The sequence below is a fragment of the Cibotium barometz genome, chromosome 31 (assembly GCF_041138505.1).
Source record: "Cibotium barometz isolate CiBa-2024 chromosome 31, ASM4113850v1, whole genome shotgun sequence".
Classification (NCBI taxonomy): domain Eukaryota; kingdom Viridiplantae; phylum Streptophyta; class Polypodiopsida; order Cyatheales; family Cibotiaceae; genus Cibotium; species Cibotium barometz.
The window spans coordinates 8,880,117-8,892,994 of NC_141076.1; the positions used below are offsets into that span (position 1 = coordinate 8,880,117).

At 40.0% G+C, this 12,878-nt stretch overlaps 1 protein-coding gene across 2 annotated transcripts; it reads left to right on the top strand.

Moving 5' to 3' along the window:
* The first annotated feature begins 9,911 nt into the window (after nucleotides 1-9,911).
* LOC147620477 (uncharacterized) lies at nucleotides 9,912-12,134 on the top strand. Of its 2 annotated transcripts, none has more exons than XM_086825419.1 (2): nucleotides 9,912-10,944; nucleotides 11,029-12,134. In XM_086825419.1, the coding sequence occupies exons 1-2, from the start codon at nucleotides 9,966-9,968 to the stop codon at nucleotides 11,241-11,243; spliced, it is 1,194 nt and encodes a 397-aa protein (XP_086681545.1). In that variant the 5' UTR covers nucleotides 9,912-9,965; the 3' UTR covers nucleotides 11,244-12,134. The 2 variants fall into 2 exon arrangements, with proteins under 2 accessions (XP_086681545.1, XP_086681546.1); XM_086825420.1 differs by having other exon boundaries at nucleotides 11,088-12,134.
* Nucleotides 12,135-12,878: the final 744 nt, after the last annotated feature.

Here is a 12,878-nt window from a genome sequence, read left to right on the forward strand (position 1 = left end):
CAAGAGGTAAGACCCCCTTCATATCACCATGAATTCAGCACAGGAAATAGCCAAATTTAATGGGGAACAGTTTTATACATGGCAGACAAAAACCATGTATTTGCTGATGAGGAAAAATCTGTGGGGATTAGTTGAAGGGAGAGATGAATGCCCAGAAAGAGGAGAAAATGAGTGGAAGAGTAGGAATGAAAAAGCATTGGGACTTATTGCACTCAGTTTAAATGATGAAATCATTCATTATATCACAGGGATACAGTGGGCAAAAGATGCATGGGATGAACTTAATAAATTATTTGGTACACAAGCAAAAAATTCCAAGATAAATCTATTAATGCAATTCTACAAATTGGACATGAAGGAAAGTGAACCTTTAATCACACACTTGAACAAATATAAAAGCATTAAGCAACAGCTGGCAGCTATTGGCAAAAAGGTAGAAGATGATGAAGCATTAGCTGTACTTTTGAAGAGTGTGGACAAAGGAGATTATGAAAACATTGTAGCAACACTAAAGAATGTACCTGAACTGAAGATACACGAGATAGAAGCAGCTCTACTAGAGCAAGAGAGCAGAGGCAAAGAGAAGAAAGAGCTCGACTCAACAGCAGGAGAGGAAAAAGCATTCTTCACCCGAGGAGGATTCTCTCGAGGACGAGGACGAGGATGAGGAAGAGGCAGAGTAGGAGGGAGGACCTTCACTTGCCACAAATGTGGAAAGCCAGGACACATGGCGAGAGACTGCTACAGCAAACCCAGTGAAGAAGGAACGACATCGGCAAACTTCATGGAGGCTCCAAGGGAAGTGGAGTCGGATCATCTGTTCTGAGAGAGAGAGAGAGAGAGAGAGACCCACAACCCAATGTAACCTGCCCCAACAAAGTAAAACCACCTCTGAGCCACCGATGATGTAGGCCAAGTGGTAGATGTATGTGTGAGCACTTTAGTCAAGGTCGCGGGCACTTATAGTAGCCTTAGACACATAGAGAGAGAGAGTGTCAAGGACTATGGAGTTTAGGGACTTGAGGCACTGGTCGCGGGCTATCAAGTAAGAGGGAAACTTGATACAGGGTCCAGGTGTGTTAGGATTATGCACTTGAGGGGACGTGTTGAAATATACAAGTGAATGGGGTGTGTGTGGGAACAAGCTCTTGGATAGAGGCTATAAAAGAGGAGATGTCATTGTGAAAGAACCTGTGAAAAGGTTAGAAGAATCTACTGGGAGAGAATAATGGGTAGCATGAGGGAATTTAGGAGTGTGGAGTTATTCTGGGAGATAATCAGGGAAAAGAGAAGAGGTGGAGAGAATTAGGCAAGAGGTGGAGATATTCAGGGAGTGAATCATGGAGAAATCAATGGGATTTGATGCTTGATGTAAACTCTATAAATTGAGGCATAGCCCTAATGAGAATTTGCTGGTTTTTGAGTATCCATGCCTACTTTAATCTATGTGCTAATTATTCACTAATTACATCTTAATCACTTGCTAATCACTTTGTTAATTATGTTGATTCTAGTGTTTGATCCACCATAGCTCATCATTTTGCTCAAATTTCAACAATAAAGAAGTTTGAACTCAACATGGTAGCGACATGTGTCACGCACCTCACAAACCAAGGCTTACACCCCTCAAATGACCTTTGCCCAATTTTAAGCTCTGGATACAATGCCACAAACTGAGAATACAACTCTGTTTGGGTCATTTCAAGAAAGCAAGCACTGTGCTCAATGAACACTCCTCTTGTCACTCTCTTACGCAAAGCTTTCTTGAAAATTGGCGAGGCACAACAATTCTCCTCCCAAAAACTTTCTATCAAGGCTCTAGTGGTTTCATCTAGTAGGAGATCGTGCCTAGCTACACGACCATTACTTGCCCACAAAGCACCAACCTCATTGGCATCTAAACTTTGTCGTCTAATAGACCCACCTCTTAGTGCGTGTGGTGCTAAATGGAAAGGATAAGAGATGTGGCACTCACCTTACCCTTCATTTGGGAGCTACTTTTTATGGCTACCACAATAGCCCGTCGAGCAGCCAAAGCGTCCGTAGAGTTCCTCTTCTTGTTAACTATATAGGAATGAGGAACATTTTGTAGCACCGCCATGCCAGCTCTTCTCTCTCTTCGACCTCCAATGTTGGAAAGCGCCCCTGTAGAAGTTGGCCATGTTGGGCAGATCAATCAAAGCATCAAGCATGCATGCTTGTGATGAAGGCGTGAGGTCTTTGAAATAGGAATGGAAGATTGCATGGGTACGACGATGTGCCCCTGACTTTGATAGTTCTTTCCTATCCACACAATGGGCGCCCAAAGGAGGGGGGTGGGTTCTTGTAGAAGAGAAGGGGACTCAAGAAGGGCGGATTCATGTGGATCATGTAAACTAAGGGGTAGTGGGGGGAAGAGGGCGGAGGGAGAGGAAGTGGAAGAGGAGGAGCAAGTCTTGGATCATTGCCAAAATGGAAGGTGTTTTTCGCTTGACGTGCTCTCCATTCTCTCTTTCTCTCACGAGCTACCCTTTTCCTTTCCTCCTCTTGAACTTGGTGGATGGGGGGAAATCTAGTTCTATCACGATTCTGACTCCTACGACTTTGAGAACCCATTCTCAAGGAAGCTAAGAGAGTAAAAATTATGAAGGCTCAATGATGGAATAGTACTAGAGATAAGTGTGGGATAGTACTAGAGATGCGTGATTATATAGGAAAAATAGGTTATCCACTTCAAATCTCATTGGATTTTCTATATAAGATTGATTGGATAATTAAGATAAACATAAAGATAATTAACGATAAACTACTATCCACTTAAAAATTATTATTATTAATAATATTTATTAACAAGTCTAAATATTTATCATTACTAGATATAAAAAAATATCTTTTATTTTATAATTATATAATTACTTTTTTTTAATAATGTATTTTTTTTAAAATTTTATTCAAAGGTTTATTTTATACAAAATATTTTCAAGAAATATTAAGTTTAAAAATTTATTTTTTAAATTGAATAACATGAACTTTAAAAATAATATTAATGATCTAATTCCAAAATATAATCATTAAAAATTAGTGATTTTAAATTCTTTTATTTAATAAGTTATATATATTTTATTAATTAAAATTCTATATTCTATTTCTCTAAATTACTAAATTAACTTTTTCAAAAAATATGTTTCTGAAAAAAATGGAGAGGTGAGAAGGAGGTGCCACATGTCACATGCGTACATGACACATGGCATTCTCTTAACATGTGGCACTATTATGGCTGATGTGGCAATTTCATGATGTGGCATGCCATGTCATCAAGTGCGAGATGGCATGCAAAGGTTTCAAGAAGATGTGGAATTAATGATGACTAGGATGATGAGGGTCAACTAGGTTGACCATGTTGACATGGAGGGTGGAGGTGGCAAGGTGAGGTGGCAAGCTGCTTATGTGGATCCTCTCGAAGCTGATGTGGACATAAAGTGGCATGCATAATAAGATTTGTGCCTACCCAAGCCTCACACATGGAATGATATCGAGGCTTTGAAGTTTACCAAGCCTAGATTTCCAAACCTAACTAGGATTTGTTTTAGACTTGAAAAGGGGAGAGTGGACACAATATGGGAATTTTCACTTGGGAGGATTGAAAATGGACCTTCCCATACTCAAATTAAGCCAATTTTTTTTAATAAATTCATGGCAACAAGCATATTGATCCCTAGAGTTTTTAGATTAGAAAATTCAATGTTTGATTTTCTATCATTAAATTACAATTGATTTAATGGGCCTCTAATAGTCATAACAAATTTTCTAAAGTAAGTCAAAATCCAACTGTTAGATTTATAATTTTAACTTATATCCACATTATACTAATCTTTCCCAATCTAATCATCACTAGATCCATATAATTTAAGCATTTTAGATGGTAGATGTGGTGGGAGGATAAAATAGTATGTTTTTTTCACAATTCTAATACATTTTAAATAATATAGAAAATAGTAGAACACATCAAAAATTACTCGATAAATCAAGTTAAGCTCTATGTTATTTATATTTGTGATATGCAAAGTGGGAACATCATCTGAGCAATAATGTAAAAGTTATAGGCAATTTAGTCACATTCACTATACCTGTCTAAACCTTCGACAGGGCCTGTATACAATTTTGGTTTCCAAAGAAAAGGGGATTTTCAATTATTGGATATTCGATCAGATTATAGTTTTAGGTGCCCAACTTTGCATATGATGTTTCATTAGAAGACCTTAAAGTGAAACTCCTTGGCTAACTAGGAGAGATTGGTTGTTCTTCTTGAAAAAATGCCTATTTTCAGGCTAAAGCCAAGAGCGCCCACTACATGAAACTAGATAACCTCATCTTGCAACCACCCTAAGGAAAGTGCTACAAGGAGACAAATCTTTGTTCTATGCCACTAGATGGAAAAATAAGGGATTAGAAGCACGTACAAAAAGTTTTGATCACAACTGACAATTACAGAAATGAAATGTTGGAGAGCATGGTAAGAATGGTTCAATGGTGGTGGGCCGAGTCACCCACTATTGACTCCTCCCCATCGACTTCCAAAATGTTCACACATGAGAAACAAGACCAAATAGTTGTGATTGTCAATTTTTCTTTCAAAACAAAAAAACTCTACCAAATGAAACTCAATTCTTGGGACAAGCATATTCGAAAGAATTGAATGTGTTATACAGAGATTGAACCATGTCATTAGCTCATTGTTGCAATGATAAGCTAAAAGCAAAAAAAAAAACCAGAAGTGTCCATGCAAATGAGACACAAATGTCAACATGACCAATGGTTAGGGATAAACAATATACATCTTTCTACACAATGAATTATGGACCCTACCAACAACGACCTTCAGACCCTTTATGAACCTGAAAGTGCTCTAGGGGAATATGAGTTGAAGATTGGGGATCAAATGAATGAATCTAGAAGTGAATGGGCATCATTCACCAAAACATCTATGCTACCTCTTGTGTATCCAATCAACATTTGGCTAGATTTTCAAGTGGGTAAAAACATTCAATGAAAACACATAGTGATTAGCCTCAACACTAGTCACAATACTTCTTCAAAAAGAATCTAGGTTTCTTTAGGCCAACCCACACTCAGTCCTAAACAAATGAATGCACTAGATGTTGATGGAGGCTTAGACCTTGATGTCTGGGGTTATTGTTTACACACAAACAATTATCGCTCAAGATGATAACATTGAATGTGAATTTCAAATTACCCTTAACTAGGAGGTTTTGTTTGGTGGTAATTGGTTGGTAAACACATGGTACTCCATTGATGAAAGAAAGAAAACTATCTTCTTGAAAACCCCTTAAACATCCCTCACATTACTCCTATGACTAGCGGAGCCTTTACCTAAAAGTAAGGTTGTAGAGTTTGAACACCTCTTGCCATAGCCAAAAATAGTTGAAAACTCAACAACTTGAAGCTTTAGAACCTAAGACTCTAGAACCTGAACCATTCCAGTGGATACAAATTGGATTTGAAACAAGCTTGGGACTCCAAACTATCCAATCTTAAATTTGTCCTTATAGGCAACAATACAATCTCATGATATAAGAGCTATGGCATTGTATAGGCGAACCAAGCTTGCATTCTCATGAATGGATTCCAAGGACTGACACTCAAAGAATGCCATGTCTAGGATATTTGGAATGCATAATTTATGTGGAATCTAACGCCTTGAAATATAAGATTTGTGTGTTAGACTATGTGTTAGAAGTAGATTTTATGCTAGGAAGAGATAGGGGTACGTTGGTGCAAGCTATACCAAACTTCATTAGCCGGACATGTGCCATGGAGATTTCTAACAAAGAAGTGGTGGTGCTATTCTATGACAAGGATGGAATAACAATCAATGCTCTTTATGTCCTTTTTTGAAATCAGGAAACAATTAGCCTCTATATCAAAAACTAGTCTTGATGAGGATGCGTCTTCTTGATCGAAGATCCTTTGTGATGAAATCTTTAAACAAGCCATATCGCCAAAGAAGGAACCAATCCCATATCTATATACTCAGAGTCCTCGAATTACGGATCTCCATGAAGGTGACCATTCCATTTCACCTAGGCTAGGATTAAGGGCCCTATATTTTGAACGAAGAGCTACCTAGGATATAGCCATTGTGTCTCAAGAACCTATTCTACAAGTGTGACCAAGGAAGCATTGAGATATAAAACCTTATCTACAACAGCCACCAGTCCTAAAATAATTCCCAATTAACAATTGTGGAACCAATAATCAAACCCATGTCTAACAAGGAACCCAAGGATGACAAGGCAAAAACAGCCTAACCACATTGAGGACTCCACTTGCCTACTCCATGATGACTTGCCCCATCACTTTATCAAATAAAGAGATGCAATTTGGTACATCCCCATAGATCAAGTCTTCGTTGCCTATGTACCCCTCGTGGAGAGATTCAAGCATAATAGTGTTGATTTCTAGGGTTTTTGAATAAAAAAGGCTTCCTAATGATGCACGCAAATTTTAGAAATTAGGGCAAAACTAGAAAATGCATAGATTAGACTCAAAATATGTCCAAATTTGCTTAAGAAGACTCCCAAACATAGCTAGAGTATGGATCTTGAAGAAACTTGAGACAAAGATGCATGAGATTAGGGTTTATAGGTTTTGAGAGAGAAATTAAGGTTTTTCTAGACTAAACCTAACAATAAAAGGGATTAAAGCATTGTTTGATACCATTGAAGAGAATAGAACACGCACTGATGGGAGTTTGCACACGGTAGCACTCATGGAGGAGAGCTCACTCATCTTCTCATAGGGTAGAAGCCACCATAGCTAGGATTAGTAATCTTTAATTATCATTATCAAGTGATTAGTTATATTATTGTTCTAACTTTTTCACTTCTATACATGACTGCGCTTTCACACCACACTTAAAAGTGTCCAATATAGGCATGGCCAACCTCACCCTTGACCCCATTTACAATATACACTTGATTCTTGTACTTTGGCCAAAATAGACATGAGACTCTTTTACTTTATTACAACTTTTCATCATGAGCATAAAGTTTTAAAATACAAGATGAAGAGCAAAAAGGGGACTTTATATAATGGAATTTTTATCTAAATACTTATGCATTCAAAAAATCAAGAAATATAACTGTAGTAGTTGCCACATTTTAAGGGTCTCATTAGAAAAATCAAAATAAAATTCATGTGCTATTATCCTTGTGTTGCTCACACTCTAGCATTGAATGCACCACTTGTTGGGAAATAAATGAAGCCTCTTTTCATTAGAATTAGACATGAAATTCATGTGCTATTATCCTTGTGTTTCTCACACTCTAGCATTGAATGCACTACTTGTTGGGAAATAAATGAAGCCTCTTTTCATTAGAATTAGACATGAAATTCCATGAGTTTTATTGTTGTAGTAAACTATATTCACACAGACACATGATATAACAAATTTAATCTCTCTAAATTAAGGTTTTTTTGGCTAAATGAGTAAGCATTGGGAATAAATATGCATTTCATATATTCCAATTACCAAAACAACACACATGATTGGGTTGCATAATCAAGTAAATCATCATCTATTCTAAATTTATTACCTTTTTCACAAAGCATTGTGAACATTTCAATCAACATCATTTGAGTTCAATAATTGAAATGATCTAACCCCTAAAAAACAAGTAAGCTTTTCTATGTAACTATTATTTTTGAAAAATAGATGGTTTTTTTTATTTGACAAAATCTCCACTAGTTTAAAAAACTAGCTTGTTGTTTTAGAAGTACTTTAAACATAACATCATTCGTAATTAGAGTGAGTTTGAGTGATGTTTAGTGTCACAAAAATGAGATTTTGAGTAACACTAAATGTCACTTTTGTGACACTAGGAGTGACGTTTAATGTCTTCCAAGTGTCACACTGAGAGTGACGTTTAGTATCATAGAAGTGACACTTGGAGTGACGTTTAATGTCTTCCAAGTGTCACACTGAGAGTGACGTTTAGTATCATAGAAGTGACACTTGGAGTGACACTAAACGTTACTCCTATTGTCACAAAAGCGATGTTTAGTGTCACTCCAAATGTCACTTTTGTGACACTAAACGTCACTCGACATTGTGACATGAAACGTCATAAAAAAGGATGTTTAGGGTGACGTTGAACAATGTGTCTAATACATCACTCCTAACAATGCCCATAACTCCCAAGTTTCACGCTTATGGGAGATGTTTGGAGTGATGCTTACACCCCTCTTTTGCCGCTTTCCTTGGTTCCATCGATTTCTCTTGTCTTCTTGGATCCATCGAACTCGAAGAGCGACAAGTTAGGCTTGCTCAAAAACATGCCCTAGAGTTGAATTGCATTTACTAGGTCTTCCCTTTTCCGAGTTGTCTTATAATCTTCCTTGCTCTCATACATTTTAGGTGTTCCATCTCTTCCTTGGAAATGGTTCTCAATATTATAGTCTTCCTCATCTTTAGCATCCTCCTGATTAGCAAAGAAATCACCTTTGTTAGGGGTAATTATGTACCTCATAAGATGCCCCATCATATTTATATATTTGTTCATGTGCTGAACATCATTTAGATTGTCTGCTTGTTGCTCTCCATCTCGTATGGTATGTTGAGAGAGACAGAGTGTCTTCTTGTTGCGTCCAAGATTCTACTTGAATATTTGTGTTGTGCTACATGAATCTTAATCAATTTATGAATTCTATTTCTGTATTGCATTGCATTACATCATAGCATGTTCATTCCCTCCATCTTAAATAAAAAATGAAAATTATATTATACACATAATGTTCTCAATCCACACAAGCTAAGAAATTACTACGATACCACTTGTAAAGGTTTGTTTAACTCTATTATGAAAATAGTTGAGTTGTCTTGAATATGGCTTGGTTGCGCACAACCTTTCTTGCAAAGGTTAGCACACTCAAACATGCATGTTATGAATGGTCTAGTATGCATCAAACATCAGAACACATAATCCCCCTTGAGATTATGCATATCCTAGAAATATATTACAAGGGTGTTCCATTTGACTCCTAGAGCGAAACTCCAACTATGCTAGACCAGGCTATGAGGGACCCGTTTAACGTTTACGCATCGGACAAGGCTAAAATTTTATGCATAAATGATCCTCCTGTAAATATGTAAACCCCTTTGTATCAAAACAATTAGCCTAGAGAATCTTTTAAAGTGTAATCCCTTGACTCGACTCAAAAGCAAGTTCCCCAATATTATGACATAATCTTCCTCTAGGTGAAAGCATGCATACCAAACTAGACAGAAATTAATAATTTACGAATTCTTACCATGGCTAGGGTTCCAACTAAGTTGAGAATTCAGAGGATTTTGCAGGGGTAACAAGGTCTCAAAATGTAGCTTTCCTTAGTAGGTATGTCATCGACTTGGTAAAACGTTGTCAAACTGTAGCTTTCCTTACATATGTCATCTTTGTAGACGGTATCATCTTGATTTGGGCACCATAAGGCTAGCCCCTTGAAGTTGACTGTACACCAAAAGAGTCTTGACCAAATCCCTTTAGAATTGATTTTCTTTAAGAGCATGATGGAGAAGAATTGTATTGCCACACGTGCCTTTTCGATATCAAACGCGTCCTAGTGGAGAACGAAAGTCTTCTCAACCACGCACTTGTAAAGAGAGTGACAAAGCAGCCGAAGAAGAAGAAGTCACAAAGCAGGTTGGTATTGCCCTAGCTAGTGATATGTGTGTGAGAGAGAGAGAGAGAGAGAAAACTCTTGGGGTGATAATTAGGGCATTTGCATATGTCGTTCATTTTACATGGAGGCCTAGCTCAAGGGATGCCCTCTCTTCTCGTGAATAAAAGGGGGTCGACACTCAAAGTTTTCCCTCTCAAATAGCAATCTTTTCTTGCATAGTACGCCACCACCATTTCTGCTTCTTCTTCTTCTTCTTCTTCTTCTTGTGCGTTCCGTTCCAGGAGGCTATGGCTGTGAATTTGAGCACCCTTCTCTTGCATCATCCAAGCGGCGCTGCAGCTGCAACCCCAGCATCCATGGCTATGGCTGTGCAGGACCGCATCCTAATGCATCAGCAGCAGCAGCAGCAGCATCTTCATCATCCGGTAATTGCCCCCTCTACCTCCAGCGCCTTCATCTTAAGCGGTTCACCATCATCAAACACGGGTTTCAGCCTGCATGCAGAGCAGCAGTGGCCGGCACAGACAAATATCATGAGGCTTGAACGGGGGCAGCTGCCAGCAAGCGTAGCTGCCCCTTTGCCCAGCCCTGGACGTTCATCAAACATCATGGGACTCAGCCTCCATCATCATCGATATCATGAGCAGGCCGGCACGCAGAGAATCAATATGCAGCTGGACATGTCGAGCCCCCAGCAGATTGCCCCTCATCAGGTGCTTGAAATCGTGGAGAGCGGGCGCCTCCCTGCCCACTTCTCAGAGATGGATCCACTCATGGTGAGGGCGCTCCGCTCCTACTTTCGCAACACAAAGCCCACGCCTGCCTGCCCCAGAAGCCTCTGCCCCAACCCCGCAAACACCGTCTTCCGCTCCTTGAACAACCCCGGTAAGACCCTCCTCCTGCAACCCGTCTTCCATTGCAGGTCCTGCAAGCACAGGTTCACCCTCAACGGCCGCCTCCGCACGGCTCCCATCCGCCCTCATCGCCCTCACCGCCATCATCGGGAGGACGCCCGGCAGCCAGCGCCAGATTCAAGATCCTCCTCTTCCTTCTCCTCCACGTCAACGTCGTCATCAGGAGGAGCTGCTGGGCCTGGGCGGAGGCCACGGCAACGGCGGCGGCAGCAGCAGCAGCAGCAAGTACAAACACATGAATATGCCTATGGGAAGCAGCAGCAGCAGCAGCAAGAGAACGAGAAAGAGCAGGCAGAGCAGGACCTCATCCTCAACTACATGGCGGAGCAACAACTACTGCAAGCTGAGGCTGGTGAGTTGCAGGTTACCCACAATATTAATTCATGTGCTGATGCAGGAAACAATGTGGACTGGTTCATGGATACTGCTGCTGCAGGTGGTGTGGATGAACTGCTGGCTAATTGCTCTGGTATGGAGGAGTGGTTGTGTGCACAGGATTGGCTGGTCGAGGAAGTCGAGTGTTCCACGGCGGATACTGTGAGTGACATGGACGAACTGTTGGCTGAGTGTTCTGGTATGGAGGAGTGGTTGGGTGCAGATGATGATTGGCATGAGGAAGATCAACTGCTGCAAGATCAGGCCGATGTTTAAGCGGGCCAAAAGGAGGAGGAGGAGGAAGAAGAGCAGCAGCAGCCGACACCGCCGCTGCCGTCCCCCCAGTACACTGTGACTGTTAAATTAGCATATGCACTTTACGGAGCTCCTGACTTTGATGAGAGCAGTGATCTTCTGGTGCTCTCCACAGGAGCTAATTATATGTTACTGCATCATATGTTAGTGCATATTGGAACAAGTGGAACTTCATCATGGCACCACCTGTCTCTTCATAGCTGGCTGATGAGCTCCTGCATGCCAGCTGCTAGGATCAATGTATGGACAATATGGCCGGGGCAAATACTTGATTGTGGACATGCATGGCCGCATGTGAAATAGGACGTTCTCGACATCATCGACATGGACGGACCGTGGGAGATCAAATGGTCACAGCTTGTAGAGCTAGAGGACATGGCTATACAGATGATTAACACAAGGGGCCAGGGCTACTAGAGTTGGAAAATGGGCATTCCAAATTAACAACCCTGTAAGGCTTCTTGTAATCATGCAGTGCTGCTCCAAGGTACTGGGTCGCTTGCTCTCTGCGGCCTCTGCTGTGCCAGGACATGCTGTGATCACAAAGGGCATGTATATAATATAATCTTAATTGAGATGAGCATTCATTCATTGCAGCTGAATCAGCTCTTGGAAATCAGCGATGAAGTACACGCTTGGGCTTCCCTCTCACACAAGTATATATATATTGTGAGTGTGGATCAGGAGGCTTAGCTACTTTCTAGCTGGCTGCTACCGAGAGACTGCTGTCCAAGAGCCGCCTGCCTTCAGCTTGTCATCATATTCATCAGCATGTAGACAAGACCTGCAATTGCGCGCAGCAGCAATTGCAGGTCAGAGCCGCTACACTGTGAAGATGGGCTTAATGAGGAATTGCGCTGGAAAGTGGTCTACCGTCTTGCCAAAAATAAAAATCCCCCCCCCCCCCCCCAAAAAAAAAAAACAAACACAAAAACAAACAAACGGCAAAATCATGTACGGACATTTTTCAGACATAACACGAGGAAATTATTATATGCAATTACTGATTTACCTGTGATGATTCGTTTTGTGCCTAGCTTTGGCGCTTTTGCATATATATACTATTATTTACTAATTCCGTTGATGAGAGCTGGGTATATTAATATTTGCATTAAAAAGAAGTTTGCAAATATTTATATAGGTATGTATTGTATTTATAAATTATCGATTCTACCAGCAGCAACATAAGCGTGGGTTTTGGAGGGAGTTTACATATTAACGAATTATACAAGACTTGTGTGTTCATTTCATCTCTTCTCTGCACTATATCATTTAGTTTCACAAAGCGGCCAAGAATTTGGAGGTTTGGAGTAATTTGGACGTTAGGCGAGGGCTATTACTCTAGAAATTTGAATAATATGATTCAAGCTAAGAATTATATACGTGTGGAGCACACGGGTCCACCACCCACTAGTATAAAGAGATCTAGAGAGAGAGAGAGAGAGAGAGAGAGGGGATGATAAATTTTTGCTTTTTATAAAATAAAGGATGTCTCTTTTGCTTTTTCAAACTAGCATGGGGGATTATAAAACTCGCTTGCTATTTAAGACATAAATGAAAAAACATAACTACCACTTTTCGAACCTCGCTCTCCAA

Bases quoted from the DNA above. Each gene is read 5' to 3' on its own strand.
- LOC147620477 (XM_086825419.1), top strand. From the start codon at position 9,966: ATGGCTGTGAATTTGAGCACCCTTCTCTTGCATCATCCAAGCGGCGCT. The intron at 10,945-11,028 runs GTGAGTTGCAGG...CTGCTGCTGCAG, and splicing joins ACTACTGCAAGCTGAGGCTG to GTGGTGTGGATGAACTGCTG.